The following is a 17,026-nucleotide window of genomic DNA, read 5'->3' on the forward strand; positions in this document are numbered from 1 at the left end:
CTCATCACGCCCAGTTCCCCCGGCAGGCTCCCGGAAGCCAACTTCAGAAAGTTGGTAAGTATGACTATATAAGAGACTAGTCAATAACCTGAAATTGAGAAAGTTCTTTTTCTTTATGTCCCACTCATACCTACAATCAACTGAGTGGCATCCATTTCTCTCATGGTGGCTTCTGCGATCCTTTAAAATATACATAACACAGGAAATTATGATGAAATGGTAAGTAGTTTAATGGACTAATTTTAGGGTAAAATTGTATTTTGCCAATGAGCGGTTATATTCTCTTTAGTTCTATATTATTTACATTCCAGGGATAAAGCAGCAGAGATTGCTTCATAATATCAAAAGGAACTCAGAATGAATCTCTAGATCATCAGATTTACTACTCCAGGACAGACATGTAATGGTGAGCTTTATTACTGTTTTAAATAACTTTATCCACTGTAGGATCTTCATTGCCAGTTGTACAGTTTTCATTCCTCTGGTAACAGCTCACAAAACAAATCACATTGGGGCTCTCTGTTTTGCAATGCTCTGTTTATCTAATATGGGACTGTTTAGTTCCTAAAGAAGGAGCATTATGAAATACAAAATATTGGATGCAAATTTATTTTTTATATTACCGCTTTGATCTTATTTATTATGTATTGGTAAAGTTACAGCATCCTGAACAAATGACATTTTTTGTTTCATTATAATAACATTATTATTTTAATGTGGTTATGTATCTTTGTCTCAAATGATTTATGATCCAACAGGTTGCATACAAACATATTTCAGACCATATGGTGAGTCGGGCGCATCTCATATGCTGAGTCATGTGCATCTTGAGATGAAAATGCATCCAGCTTTGAACCTGTAGCCAAGTTTACGGCAGGTGCACTTACAACCTGGTTTTGTGTTTGTGGGTGTAAGTGCAATAAAGCTTTGAAAACATTTGTTTTCATAGGGAACAACACATTTGCTAGTAGGCTTCACATAATACAGCAGATGTAACCTTCCTTTTTTTGCATATGAATGAAATTAACCAAATTTTTGAATGCACATACAAAATCCTATAATATACTGTATGCATGATCAATGAAGAAAGTACACAGCAGCTTCATAGGTGAAATCCCAATCAGAGTGGTTAGCTAGTGCTGTTGCTCGCCATCATAATCATGTATTTGCACCCCTAAACTGGTGCAAATAATATAGCTGTAAAAAGCGTATCTATGTCTGCATTCAGGTCTACATTGGTTCGGAAATCCTTGAACACACCTTTACTATACACGGTCTACCTTAAAACGCCCCTTCCCTCTCTTGTCACAACTTCAAGTGTGGATGCATGCAGCTCTGCATAGACATCATCATCATCATCACCATTTATTTATATACCGCCACTGATTCCGCAGCACTGTACAGAGAACTCATTCACATCAGCCCCTGCCCCGTTGGAGCTTACAGTCTAAATTCCCTAACATACACACACAGACAGACTGAGAGAGAAAGAGAGAGAGAGAGAGAGAGACTAGGGTCAATTTTGATAGCAGCCAATTAGCCTACCAGTATGTTTTTGGAGTGTGGGAGGAAACCGGAGGACCTGGAGGAAACCCACACAAATACGGGGAGAACATTAAAACTCCACACAGATGCCTCTATAGATATAGGTACTTAGTTTCTTAATGCATGAGCAAAATCATGCATGTGCATAACATGGGCAGAATGGTGGCTTAGTGATAGCACTTTTGCACTGTGGTCCTGAGTTCGATTCCCAACCATGGCCTTATCTGTGTGGCGTTTGTATGTTCTCCATGTGTTTGTGTGAGTTTCCTCTGGGCACTCCGGTTTCCTCCCGCAATCCAAAAACATACTAGTAGATTAATTGGCTGCTATCAAATTGACCCTAGACTGTCTGTGTGTGTGTGTGTGTGTTAAGGAATTTAGACTGTAAGCTTTATTGGGGCAGGGAATGATGTGAATGAGTTCTCTGTACAGCGCTGCGTAATTAGTGGCGCTACATAAATAAATGATGATGATAATAGCAAACTCATAACATTTACGCTATGTAAATGGGTGTACATTTAACTGTGCATCAGGCCATTTGTATGCATTAGCATGGATAGATTTAGTCAGAGCTAATATTAGCGCTGCTCATTAACCTTCTTTTTTACAAGTAGGCAAATATGAAACATGTATTTAACCTTTACACATACAGTAATTTTTATACTTTATTCTTAAGACACTCTTGCTCAATACATTTGTTATTGAAATACAAATTCTAGCATAATTTGCAGGTCACTAGCTGGCAGCAACACTTCAACACCAGTTGTAACACCACATATTTTGAATTTTTATTTTGCCTCATGGTGAATAATAGCAATTACTGATATAAAATATTATTATGTTTCTATAAAAATGTAACTTTCTTACATTCTTAGAGGTACTCTAACTTCATAAATGTTTGTGTTTTTATGTATAACACAATGGAATGTATATGCTAGACACAAGTTTATGGTATCCACCTGTGGAGGCTATAAGATAAGTCAGGGGGGCATTTGCTATCTTTTTGACTGTTATCTGCAATATATTTGGTTGTTTCTGAGCCTACGTATGCCACAATTAATTCTTACTTTACCCTTTAAACATTACACCTATCTCTTGGTACCAGGTGTCACCCCAAATCTAATGTGTTGATTGAATTAAACTCTGTAAGATTGACAGAAAAATTCTAGAAGATTGATTATAAAGACAGCAATGGCAACTGCACTGAATGGTGAGCTCTGAAAGCAGACTTAGTATCACCATCATAGAAACCAGGTAAAGTCCTAAAGTCAGAATATCTTTATACATTTATACTTTAATATTTGCATTAGAAAAATACAAAGGGACAATATAAAAAGTATAGTGTTAGAGTCCTGTTAATTATGTGATAGTATTACATGCAGTATTTATTTTCACAACTGACAAAAAAATATGGTTGAAAATATACTTCAGTACTAATTTATCAACCTACAATATATAAATGTATTTAACAAATTAGTTTTTGTACATAACTACAGCTATCAGCAGAGCAAGGAAACACAGTGCCCCTAGTCCAAATACAATTGACATTGATTTCTGCTCATTTCTTTTTAACACACGAGTTTTAGTTGGCTTCAAAATCCGATCCCATGTGGTCATGATTTGCTTCCTGGCCATTGGCCATTTTCCTGGGCCTACAAGGCGGAACTGAGCTGGTGTGCAAGGTCCAAAGAAAAGTGTAAGAGCTAGAATGGGATCTGTGAAAAATAGTCCCAAAATATTAGGCTTACAGCCTATGTCTATAGTGAGCTCATCCAAATATTCAATGTAATCCAGCTGTAGTCTGTTTTCTCTTATTGTACCAAACCTGTGATAGGTAAGAATAAACAAAGACAAAGATCATAAAAAATATTTTTATTTTATGGACTAATTTAAAAGAGGTGGCCAATATAATGCTCATTCAGACTGTGCTAAATCTAGAATAGAGTGTATTTAAGTAGATTTTAACAAAGTGCATTTTTACTAAAAGTCTTTCCCTATATGTAGTAGAACTGTAGGAACCCCTTGACTTAGATCCCTTCATCCACGCTTTTTTGGGTTGCTTAACTCCATTCCTGCACTCGCACTTACCAGCGTGGAGATTGTGACCCTAGCCAAAACTCAACTGACTTGCTTGCTGTGTTGTATTCATATTCAGAATTCCCCAGGTTATTATGCCTGAAGAATACATTAAGGAGGAGAATCAATTCCCAACGTTATTCTTTAGAACAACAAGGGCCGTGCACTATTACCATTACTCCGGTAATAGCTGCTCATTATTACCGTTACTGTGATAATTTCAGCTTTCACTTTTGCTCGCTATTCTGTGAGAAACAAGCAAAAACCTGAGTTAAAATTACCGTAATAACGGTAATAATTTGCAGCCCGCTTTGTTCTTTAGAAAAACACTGGGAATTGAATCTGCCCCTAAAGCTCATTTATGAGAGTGCAACATTGTTGCCCGCAGTATATATTACAATTTATGACATTATGCACTCAATGTTTGTTTGCATGAGCCCATTTTTATGTGAAGCACAAAGATGCATAATGAGATTTTAGTATAACATGAATTGCTGAGGAGCTGGGTTTATTGGGGTCAATCCTATGATTAATTCAAGACATATATGAGGCTGAAACTAGCAGTATTTTAAGATAAATTTGAATCATTTACATTAATGAAGGTAAGGACAATATTTATTTCATACTTGCCAACTCTCCCGGAAAGTCCGGGAGACTCCCGAAATTTGGGTCAGTCTCCCGGGCTCCCGCGAGAGCTTGCATTTCTCTCGCATCCCGGAATTCACCTTGAATCACGTCATTTGACGCAATTCTCTGTGAATAACGCCATTTTGGAGGGTGGGAGGGGGCGGGGCGAGGCCAATCGCGTCATTTTGGCGCCGCACCCGCAACGGAAATTACGGTCTCCCGCCCTCCAGTAACGCCCCCTCTCCCGGAAAAAGGTTTCCAGGAGTAGGCAAGTATGATTTATTTATATAGCGCCACCAATTCTGCAGCGCTGTACAGAGAACTCATTCACATCAGTCCCTGCCCCATTGGAGCTTACAATCTAAGTCCCCTTACATACACACACACAGACCGAGAGAGACTAATGGCAATTTAATAGCAGCCAATTAACCTGCTAGTATGTTTTTGGAGTTCTGGGAGAAAACCTGAGCTCCTGGAGGAAACCCACACAAACACAGGGAGAACATACAAACTCCATACAGATAAGGCCATGGTCAGGAATCAAACTCATGACCCCAGTGCTGTGAGGCAGAAGTGCTAACCATTAAGCCACCGTGCTGCCCACATGATTGTTTTCTCTTTCTACTTTGTGTATCTCCTGCCTCATCCACAAACCTGCAATAGTACATTGGGTAAAATTGTGCAAGCTAGACAACAATTTAACTCTGTGGGTCTATTATGAAGAATACAAGAGCAGAGACCGTATCAGAGTGTATCTAATTGTAATGTTTGGTCACTTCACCCAATACTAAGACTCCCAAGGGTTAAACTTAAATGCTGCAACTGACTAAACTAACCTTAACATTTTAAGGACATAGAACTTGAGCGCTTTCTGTCTGGTGTTCATAATAAATTCCCTTTGAGGTCAGCTCTCTTCATTATTAAACTGTTCTAAATTAATACATCACTCTGTGTGACAGTGTGACTAATGGCACTACAGCTGATTGCAGATGAGCTCTGTATTGGAAGGGAGACTGTCGATATATTATTATGTACTCTGAATACACAGGTTAACCTGAGCTACACCTAGGGCTCCAATAATATTGAAATTAAAAAATATATGTGACCTGTCACCTGAAGTTTGCTCAGGTCATAAAATGCACCCAATTCTCATTTTGGATTCTAAGTACGGAAATCAGTTAAAGAAACCCTATCCCCATGTATCCTGTTCATTTGAGTGCATCTGGATTTTATCATTTATAAAAGTATTGTCAATAATACAACAAAAGGAGATCCTGGAAAACCCAGGGCACATCAGAGTCCTAATTAAGCTAGAAGATTATCTTGTTTTAAAAGAAGATCACTAACAAAATTATAAAAAAAAACTATAGATTAAACTATAATTTTTTCAAGAAATGGGTTAGCATTATATGTCCACAATCCCTATAATGTCCTACCTTGCAGTTTGCACTGTGCTCATAAACTAAACAGTGTCTCATGTGGAAATTTAAAAAAGAAAAAGTGGCTGATATTGCTGCACACCATAGGCACATCTTGCCCTGCTTTGGGACTAGTGATTGAAATAGAGGATTGCAAAAAATACCAGGTAGCATTTAGGTGGCAAATATTAATTTAATAATGAAATTATTTTTTCCTTACACATGGTTTTATCACAAACTGATAATGTGAAGGTCAGTGAATACAAAGATGCACAAGTACAGTTTTAAAATGGCATCTTCTTTTAATGGGCCAGAAAATGATGTGTAGAGTGTATAATGTATATCTCTTTAGCATACATCCAGCTGATTGTGAACAAATGAAAAAAATGAAGAAATACCTTTTTATGGAAATTTTTCTTTTCCTTTCATTATCCCTCATGATTTCATCTGGTGGTGGTAATTTGCATAAACCTGGAACGAAAAATACGATCTCACTCACATAAGCAGTATGAAATAGTGTTCCACATAGAAGGGCATGCCCAACATTAAAACTTCAAACATGCTTTTCTTTATATTATTGATCTTGACAATATGTTATAGTCAATATTATATGATAATGTAATAAAATTAAGAAAAGTAAGATTAAGATTAATATATAGGCACTTCTCCCTCTATATGCCCAGTCCTATAATCTTACCCTTAAAGACCCTGGCCACCCAGCGAGCCTGCATTTCTGTACTAGACATGATTGGACCAAGAGGTTGGATGAGGCCAAGGACACCCAGAGTGGGCTTTGTCAAGTCCGGGGGAAAGATGTTTCTGTATAAATTGTTTATATTATCTTCAACCTTAATAGCGGATTCATCCAGGAAGGGAAAGGAGAAGCGATAGCCCGTAGCAAAAATAACAACATCAATGTTTTCCTCAATAGTCCCATCATCAAATTTTACAGCAGTTTCAGTGAATTCTGACACATTTGGCTTCACCACCACGTATCCGCAGGTTATGCGACTCGGCAGTTCATCATTAAACAAAGGCTCTTTAAATTGGGTGCTATGAAATAAGGGACAAAATATCAGACATTAGCATAACAAACAAACAACTACTCTTTATAGTATTTCATATTTTAGGCAAATCATTAAGTACTGCATTTTATTGCTAAAATTTTGATCATGACATTGCATCTCTCGATACACTATAAGATGATTGCAGTTAGCATTAATTTCTTCGTACCAACTAAATAAATACTAATCTAGATTTTCATACCACCTGAACCTTTTCTCAATCAAACAGTCAAACTACTTCCTTCCTATAAACATTACATATACATACATGTCATATAAACACAAACATATATAAATAACAAACTCGCACTGTAAGTACTGTAGTACCCGGGGCCAGTCTACAAGCCACAATATTCAGTAAGTGACCACAAGTAGGTAAGAAGAAAAATTGTAGAACATATTTTCTTTTTATCTAAATAACATTATTTTTATATCTAAAATCATCACTGGTGTTTTTTAACTACAGCAATTCTTTGCTCTTAGATAGGAGCAAAGCTGCAGTGAACCTTCAGCAAATTCAATTTCACACATGAACAGGTGTTTTTTGCAGAGGTGTGAAGTTCTAGTTATACAATCTTTGAGCTCCACTTTGCAAATTTCTAAATGTGCACTTTGCAGCACATATTGGGGTTAATGTTTAGTTGAACATAAATTGTTGTCTTGGTGTATAATATATTTTTTTCTTTTACATCTGAGCATGTACAAAAACCACTAATTTCGGAATTAGAGCTTTGTGTCTTAGCCCTCCAAGCCCTCACCTGCGGCCCCCAGCTCCTTCCTAATTTACATCAGAGAACTCACTCACTGATGTCAGTTCTCTATAGTAATAGCTGATGATGATGATTGCCAGATTTGTTTGTTATAGCCTGAAACACTTTTTAAAAATGTCTGCTGATGTTATTACAGATACCTATCTGTGCTTTCTTTTTAAATTAAATGTATTGTTGTACGTTATTACTGAAATTAAGGGTGATGTGAGGTGCTTTGAAGATTAAAGGGTTGCACCATGTGGCCTCTAAAGTGATTCAGGTTGCCCATCACTGATATAGATAAGATAACATTTTCTAAATTGAGAACTGCTCAAGTTGTAATACAGAAATTAAAATAATGCAAATTTACAAATTAAGTTACTCCCACAATTTGGTAACAAATTTTCAAAAGAGGAAATGGGAACTGAAAACATAACAACAAACTAAAGACAATGAAAGCAACTAAAACAAATGTCTGATTGGTTGCAGTAGTTTTAATGCAATAGTGCACATTGTAAATAACCCTTGACCAGTTAATAAGCATCATAAGGAAAATCAAGGATCTGAATAGAGAGGAGCAGACTTACGCTGTGCTTGTGTTAGGCACACTGATTGTTTACCCTAAAGAGTTAAATTGTTAATTTTTTTAATGGGCAATGAGGTGACTGGGGTGGAGTCTGGAGACGTGCTGATAATCCTGTGTGAAGAGGTGTTGCTCCTCCTTTCTACTCGTGCAACAGTGCTAGATGCAGCAGGACAAGTTCTCAGATAATTATATCACAAAAAGTTTTTATTTAACCTTGCTTATGGGAAAAGTTTTTTCGTCAGAAATTGCAGAGGACCTTCTGCGGAATGACCGGGGTCCATAAAAAAATTAGGCTTTCCCGCGAAATTAAAGATGATTTGGTGACTTGGGACACATTTTTGGTGCGTTTCAATGGAGTTCGCATTTGGATGAACCCGATGGTGACCAATAGAGAGCTTCAGCTCTTTACAGACTCTGCTGTTTAGTTGGTTTTGGCGCTTTTCTTGAAGGGTCCTGGTGTGCCTCCCCCTGGCCTGCTAAATGGTTTTCATCTGGATTGACTGCTAATTTACTTGTCCTTGAGCTTTTCCCTATTATTGTGGCAATGGAACTTTGGGCTTACCGCCTGCGAGATCGCAAGATAGTTTTTTGGTGTGATAATTTGGGAGCAGTTCAAGCGGTTAATAGACAAAGTGCAACATCGGCCCCCGCGATTAGGCTCATTAAGCAACTGGTTTTGCGCTGCTCAGAACACAATATTGTATTTAGAGCCAGGCATGTTCTAGGTGTTGATAATGGGTTAGCCGATTCACTTTCCCGTTTTGACTGGCTTAAGTTCAGAGAGTTGACGTCTGATGCGGAAGCAAATGGTACTCCCTGTCCTTCTCATGTTTGGCAGATTGTCGAGCCGGCATGGAGGGGCTTGCAGAGGAATCATTGGCTCCCTCCACTTTGAAGGCATACAAAGCAGCATGGCGTGAGTGGTACCTTTTCTCTAGCCAGGCGGGACAGCATCAAGCTGATCGAGAGGTGTATAATGGAATTTGTTTGGCATAAATACAGTCTAGGAGTCTCCAAAGCATTAATTTCATCCCTGTTAGCAGGAATATCTTTCATTGCGCAACTGCGAGGTCACAAAGTTTATACTAAAGGTTTCCTCATTAGGAAGGTGCTTAAAGGGCGGGCTAGGATTAGACCAGCAGCAGAGGATACGAGGTGCCCAGTTGATACTAAAATGTTGAAAGAATTACTAAGTAAAGCGCACGTAGTTACAGTTTACGATTATGAAGGTTTGCTTTTCAGTTTAGCCTTTTCCATGGCATATTTTGGAGCCTTTAGAGTTGGCGAGCTTGTTTCTCAAGCTAAATCTACCTTTAATGTGGAAATGCTCATTAAGAATGTTTGTGTTTCAGATGCATCTTTGTTGTGCAAGCTTCATAAGTCTAAAATGTACCAATTGGGTAAGGGGTGTTGGATTAATTTGTCACCACAGCCGAATGTTATGGTTTGTCCAGTTGCGTTGGCAAAAGCCTATTTGAAGGTCAGACCTTCTGGCGGTATGGAGTGGTTGATCCACTTAGATTGCTCGCCCCTTTACGAAATACCAATTTAACTTTATATTTAAGAAATGTGTGGCTGAGATTGGCTTGGATCCATCTAGCTACGGAACCCATTCATTTAGAATTGATGCAGCCACCTCTGTGGCAGTAGAAGGGTCCTCCATGGAGAGCATCAAGCAGCTAGGCGGGTGGAAGTCAGCTGCATATAAAAAATATATCAGACCCACTAAACTCTAATCTTCCATCCCACAATAGGCTACCCATGGTTCTCCCGCTCGTCGCTTTTGGAATTGGGGGCATGAAGGGATTTCCTTATTTTCCTCAGAAAAAAAGGTTCTCACAGAATGAGCACCTTCCAGGTTTTTTAAGGTTTTTACCTTTATATGGGTGTCTTTCTTCCCTGACCCCGTCACCGACTCCTATGCTTGTTTCTTCACACGTATTATCCGCGATATGTTGCTTGCCAACAAGATGCCAAAAAAAAAAGGGGAAAAGGAGAGGGGAAGGGAAAACCGCTCTACACAGGACAGTACCTAACCTCACTGATACTTTATATTAGTAGAGTGTAGGTGAGGGGGTGCTAAGCCACATATAATTATGAGAAATAAGAAGAGGAAAAAACAGTGCCCTAAGTAGCACTCCAGGCACATGTGAGTAGTAGATAAGTACATTAATACATTCAATTTTTATTGGTATACATAAAACTGGTCAATATGGGTGTGACCCCAAATAAAGCGAGCGAAATATAATAAAAGTAGTGTTGAAAAAAATAGAGATTAAAAATGGATGACCCTGTGGTGGGGCCGATAGGAGCCTGTATATCACTTCCAAAAGAAGGTTGACTGCTAAAGGACCTCAATGTGGGTATGTGGACAGGAGCTGATGATATTTAAGCTCTTAGAGTCCATAAATTAGTCCATATTAAACATACATGTTACTTGTTTGATAGTATTTGTATTGATACAATGTATCATTGGAATAGAACTTATTATGTATGTTTAACAGTGTGGACTCTAGATGGCAGTATTGCCTTGTCTATTCTTCCACAATGTGTATCCTATGAACAGACTTCTTGTGTCAGAGTAGGCAAAGAGGCAAACGGTTGACAGTAACAAAAAAGCCCTTGTGTCTGGAGTCTCTTAGGTGACTTAGGTCACTGTTTTTTCCTCTTCTTATTTCTGCCAACAAGATGCATCAGGATTAGTACATTTTAGTTTGTCACTGTGGGTCAGATCTGTTCAGGAATAGGTGATATTTTTATGTTGTGTGTTGAAAGCCTTATGAACTTGGGGATATATTTTTATTACAGAACCCGGTACAACACCAGTGCAAGATTGGGACTTTGGCCATACATTTGTTAACTTGGCTGCCAAGCGCCCAGCAGCGCAGGATTCATATATGTGCCCCGTCCCGGTAAATGTACAATGGATTGGTAGGAGGGGAATGTGTTGGCCCAATTTTAAAAGGATCATCTTGGATAAAATAGAAGTAAGCCATGCCCCAGACATCTTGATTATTCACCTCGGTGGTAATGACCTTGGTAAAGGGAAAAACCATTGGTCTGATCTTGCGTATCATTGATGATCTTAAATTTGTTGGTAATGCATGGCCCACTATGAGAATTGGTTGGTCACACATCATTTCTCGTCGGAACTGGAGAAGTGCACATAGCGGTCTCATTATGGATGATATGAGACGGCAAGGGAATAGAGCCGTTTCAAAATATTTGAAAGGGGCAGGAAGTTGGGCAATCCCTCAGCCTGCAATTAAGTTTTGTGATACTCACTTTTATAGGCCAGATGGGGTCCACTTAACAGATATGGGCCTTAGCTTGTTCATTGAGTAAATTTACACATGCTTGGCTGCATTACTAGGGTCATATGGTGGCAGGCTGTCTGTTTGCTAGAAACAGGCTGCGTTGATGGGAAAGCGGTACAGGCAGTGGGTAATACAGGGCGCAGTTAGTTTGGTTGGCCACGGGAGTCATCCTCCCTTCGATTCTGTCTCTTTAGGGAGTCAGCTTTGCAGGTGCTCTGGGTATCATTTTAGTAAGCGTACCTGTGAGGCCAGAGGGGGTGGAGTTTTTATGTCACCGTAAGGTTTGCGCCAGGGTATTTGGGCCGGCTGGTCACCCCTTTTATAGTATTCTTATAAAGTTCGTTTTGGCTGGTAGCCTGCCTGCATCCGCTTTCGTTGCCACCATTTTTAACAATTTCTAAATAATTAATAAACTGTGACCTTAGTTCACCAAAATATATTACTGTGTCTGTGTGGTTTATTTCAGGTTCATTATGCGAGTCATTATTTTAAGGTATTTAGGGTTTAGAACAGTGTGGTCGAATAAGCCCATTGGCGTTTATTGTGTAGTTTATATTTTGACGAGGGCAATGCTTTTCATTTTAGACAGATGACTTTATTGTTGGATTAAATTTTCCTTAATTTTGAAGGGATGTATACTTTAAAGCAACCTCCTTTCTGTAACCAATAGCCCTTACTTACAAATGGCTTTTCTGTGCATACTTCAAATACCCTGGTTTTGCACCAGTGCATCTAAATAATCTGCCTAGTGCACTTCAAGGTGCTCACTCTGAGGAGGCAAAACTTGAAATGCTCCTAGGTGTTAAAAAAAAAAGTCTGTCAGACTGTGTAAATGAGAAAACATCAAGTCAAGTCCAACCTAGTATTATTTTTAAACCAATTATTTTTTAGCTCATTTTAATTTGTGGTAATTCTTAATTCCATTTATGGTAATCCCTCTGCTGGAAACCCCAATATATTACTATACAGGGACTATCTGATGAGATTTGTCCAAATGTTGACAAGCCCTTAAATTGCTTTTTGGTTGCCCCTGTTTTGCAAACAGGAAGCCGCTTTATGATCATTAATTAACAAAATATAGTGTGCCTTGACTTTTGTTCAAGGCATTTGTGATCCACACAATTGACCTGCTCACACAGAGACTACAAATTAATTACACAGCAAGAAAAAACATTAACTTGCCATCTGATTTTTTCAGCATTGATTAGAGAACCTTTCCTTGTAGTTACAGGGGTTCTTCATCTACAAATTCCATAACCATATACTAACAGGGGGCAGATCGTAGTGGAACATTAATACTCACTATCATGCCAAACTTTGGCTTGAATTGAATTAACAAGATGTGTAAGGGCAGGTGGGATGTCAAATAGTAGTCCCAAACAGAAGTTAAGGCATGAGAGAGTCAAATATCTGCCGAAGTTTGGCAGGATCACTTTATGCAGGTGGGGATGAATGTAACTATATCTGACCACCAACATGACAGGTATTTTCTGTGTTAGGTGGAGAACCCCTGTAAAAGCATAGACCATAAAAATATATTCTATTTCATAATAGTGTTCTTTTAAATTATAATTTATCTAAATTGTGCTTTAGTATATATGGGCCATTATTTACAACTTGACTTTTTACATTTACATTTTATACCATTGTTTGATTGTTTGATAAGTAGCTTAGTTTGGATGGTAAAATAAATCTTCACTAAAATAAGCTTAATCAAGTAGACGGTACCTGTCACGAGGTTGGAGTCCATAGTTGGCATGGTCAAACCACTCATTCATTTTCTTCTCCATCAGCCATGTAATAACAGATGATGGGAGTGTGTTCCTCAGGCAGTTCTGAAAGCGTGTGTCAAAGCAGATATCCCAAGGGTAACCATGTTCAAATACTCGGCTCATAACCCATGATCCTCTCCGTGTGCTGAGAAATACCTACATAGAATTAAATGTAGGTTATAACTTAACAACGCTTGTTTTTATACCGATTACATTGTGGCATATGATAACTAGGAAAAGCTGTCTCAGGGCAAAATTCATTGGTAGCCCCTCTTAGTGTTAGCTGAGCAGTGCCATATTGGTACTGCTCAGCTAACACAGAGAGAAATAAGGGCTGAGTACAGAATATGAAATATTTTTACACGTTAAATGATAGGAACTCACACTAATATTGTGAATGACACAGATAACATAACCAAGTAGATTTACTGAATGTACTCCCTGCTGTTTGGTAGGCCTTGGTTTTTATAGCAAAGTTAAGATCTTGGATAATCTGGAAAGAGTGCTTCTGAAATCACCTCCTTTCAATGCTGCTAGACTCCAGCAGGTATCAATACACAGAATCTCCCTGCTTTAGGCAGGCTAACCCCTTTTACCATAACATCTTGCCACAGTGTAACAGCAATCCAATGCCACTGGTACTTATCCTGGGCATGTGTACCGAACAGGATTAGCAATCCCCAGTCCCAGCTTTTTCTTTGAACCCAGACACATACTTTATCCCCCATCATCAATATTTATAAATCATATGATGTTGAACAATGCTGAATTTAATAGCACATAATAAATGGCATGGATAAGAAATATTTTACCCATTAAATAATGGGAAATTATACTAATATTTGTAATAACACAAAACATATCTGAATAATTTAACTGAATGTTCTTCCTGCTGTTTGGTAGTCCTTGGTATTTGCAGCAAACTGGGAGCTTGGGTACTCTGACAAGCATACTTCTGATATGGCCTACATTCAATGCCGCTAGACTCCAGCAGGTAAAAGGCCGTGGAATCTTCCCTCTTTAGGCGGGTTCATCTCTTTTACTTTAACATCTTACCAAGCATAACAGGAATGCCAAGGCCCAATGCCACTGATCCTTGATATTCGTACTGGACAGGAATAACAATCCCCAGTCTCAGCTTCTTCTTTGACCCCAGCCACAAACTATATCCTCCATCGCCAAGATGTAAAAGCCATAGGATGCCAACTCCTCTCATGGAAATATAATCCTTTTTGGGCTTCGTGAGTTTTATAAAAAAAATTAGCCAATATCCTTATCAGTGTAGAACAATGGGCTGAGTGAGTTTGTATAACAAAGTTATCTAATAATCTGACCTCTGTAGATGTTAGAATAGCACATTCATCTTTACTTGTGGTTTACATCAGAATGAGTTGGGGACAGGTACAATAGGTACCTGTTGTGTTCACCTTTCATAATGAAAGTGTTAATAGAAGCAGTGGTGGGTACAGTGTACAGTCAGTATCTAGTGCAAAAGAGGGATTATAGGTAGCCTTGACTTTTATTGCATTCCACACAATCCCTATTTTTCCACACCAAACTTGGGTTCTAATAAGAACAATGACCAATTCACTGAAAAAAAAGTTTAAATAGTTCAATTTTTACTAATACTTTATCATTAAGTGATTTGTATACATATATATGTTTCATTGGGCAGAGTTATTTATTTTTTCTTGCTCATCATGAAATAACGTATTAATTCTGCCTGGTAGAGCTCAAAGTGGCTGCAGGCCGCATATCATTCACTGACACAGAAATGGTCCTACGGTGCTCCCTTGACGGTGACTGGCATGGTCACATAGATCAATACCATAAGGCGGATGTCTACCAAAGTAATTCAATGGAAGCCACTTTGCTGCCAGCACATAGTGATCCCCACCCCTCCCACACATCTCAAAAGAGAGAAACAAAGAAAGAAAATAGAGCAAAAGAGAGAGAGAGAGAGAGAGAAAGGTAAGGGCATGTTTACTATTTTATATATATTTAATATATTGTATTATTTATTTCTACTTTTATACTGTTAAAAAATAGACTTTCAGGTGCATACTATTAATATACAACTTAAACATTTAGCTTTTTTTATCTTAAATTAAAATTATTTAAATCAAGCTTATTTTCATTTGGTACTTGTTAGTTAAACAGATACCACTGTAGGTCACCAGTGTCGCCTCTTCCACATGAACTGTTGACAAATCAGCGGCTGCCTGTTTGACATGACTTACTTGCTGATTTGAGTCAGCAGCAAGAGATTTGAAAACAGTAGGTCAAGAGCGATGGTGAGTTAATGTGGGATCCGAATAATTCCAAACTACCAAAAGAAAATAAACTTTCTTCAATTAAGATGACTTAAGTTAAAAAAAAAAACATTTTACAAAATATTATAATATTTATCAATATATATATATATATATATATATATATATATATATATATATATATATATATATATATATATATATATATATATATATATATATATATATATATATCTCATCAATATATACAAAGGTAGGAGGAATAGTGGCACCAAATAGAGCAGTGTTAGCTGGTTTAAATCACCCAGACAGTCAATTAGTACTGTAGTATAACGGAAATGCAGACTTAAATATATGTCTAGCTGGTAAGATCGATATCGTCCAGTTTCCAATAGATTCCAACCATATACCGAAACCGAGACAGAGAAAAGCAAAAGAAAGAATGTCAAAGGCATCCGTGAAATATAATAAAAAGTAATAGGTGGCAGCGTACCAAACAGGTATAAATAAACAGCTTATCTGTATCTGGAAGGCCTGAACGTGGCCTCCAATCAGCCTAGTAGGTCAGGAACAGATGTATAGATAGCTTGCGTGGATATAACATATCTGGATCACCGGTCACAGCACAGTCACAGCTCACAAACTCCACTCAGCCGATGTATTATAAGAGGAAAGAGCCATATAGTGTAGTATTTATATACAAATAATTTATTCAGCATTTAAAAAATGCACACTCACAATGTATATAAAGTTTAAAAGCTTATCTGAAATCCTGGGATAAAGGGAATACTGCTTAACAGTGTAGATCTCTGGATATTTCATGAGGTAAACACCAATTGGCTCCACACAGAAGTTCTCAAAGGGATCACTCTCAAAGATCAGGAAGACAGTATAGCCTCAAATGTACCAGGAGTGGGTGATAGTGAACAGCCTCAACGCGTTTCATTCAGTTTGAACTTCATCATATATATATATATTAAATATTTTGCACCTGAATGGCTGCTTTTAACAGTAAAAAATAAATATGATGAACAAGTACATTCATTTTTTATAAGCTGATAAAAAAATAATTTAAACAGTAAGGCACTAGATAAAATGTTTTATTTCATGTCAGAAAAAACACAGGAGGAAGCAACAAATTTATAATATTGGGACTGATTCATTAAGGAATGCAAGTCCTATTGCGAGCCGTGTATTGTGTGAAATTTGTTTGCTCATGCTCTGAAACAGACTTTACACCAGTGAACACAAGAGCATGCAATTCGAGTTCGAACACAAATGACACTTCCAACTGCCTACGATTTCAAGGGCAGAGCGGGGGAGGGAAGGGGCATATGCATGTACGCAATGTACAGTAAGGGAGTGCCAAGGTCGAGCGCACACACATTCGTCCGATTCAAGCCTTGGGCATCTGTGAGATACGCAATTTTTAGCCGTATCCTGCAATGTATTTTGTCTGTCTGCATATAGCAAGTGCTGAATAGGCAGAGTGTACTTATACTAGTATTCAAATCAAATTGTTTCTTTTAATCTACTTGAACTTGGATAGAAGTGCCCAATATCCATCTGTTTAAAAAAAAAAATGGAAATAGTGTTCAC

The 17,026-nt window shown here is 38.0% G+C and overlaps 1 protein-coding gene across 2 annotated transcripts in view; it reads right to left on the reverse strand.

The window, feature by feature from the left end:
* Positions 1–2,819: 2,819 nt before the first annotated feature.
* Positions 2,820–17,026, reverse strand: part of LOC142099239 (dimethylaniline monooxygenase [N-oxide-forming] 2-like) — a 41,647-nt gene continuing 27,440 nt past the window's right edge. For both annotated transcript variants that reach the window (XM_075182489.1, XM_075182490.1), the window contains 4 exons: positions 13,111–13,310; positions 6,364–6,719; positions 6,065–6,137; positions 2,820–3,370 (listed from right to left, as the gene is read on the reverse strand). In XM_075182489.1, coding sequence (XP_075038590.1) covers positions 3,019–3,370; positions 6,065–6,137; positions 6,364–6,719; positions 13,111–13,310 — 981 coding nt within the window. In that variant the 3' untranslated portion in view covers positions 2,820–3,018. The remainder of the gene's footprint in view (positions 3,371–6,064; positions 6,138–6,363; positions 6,720–13,110; positions 13,311–17,026) is intronic.

This window comes from Mixophyes fleayi, chromosome 8, assembly GCF_038048845.1.
Source record: "Mixophyes fleayi isolate aMixFle1 chromosome 8, aMixFle1.hap1, whole genome shotgun sequence".
Taxonomy (NCBI): domain Eukaryota; kingdom Metazoa; phylum Chordata; class Amphibia; order Anura; family Limnodynastidae; genus Mixophyes; species Mixophyes fleayi.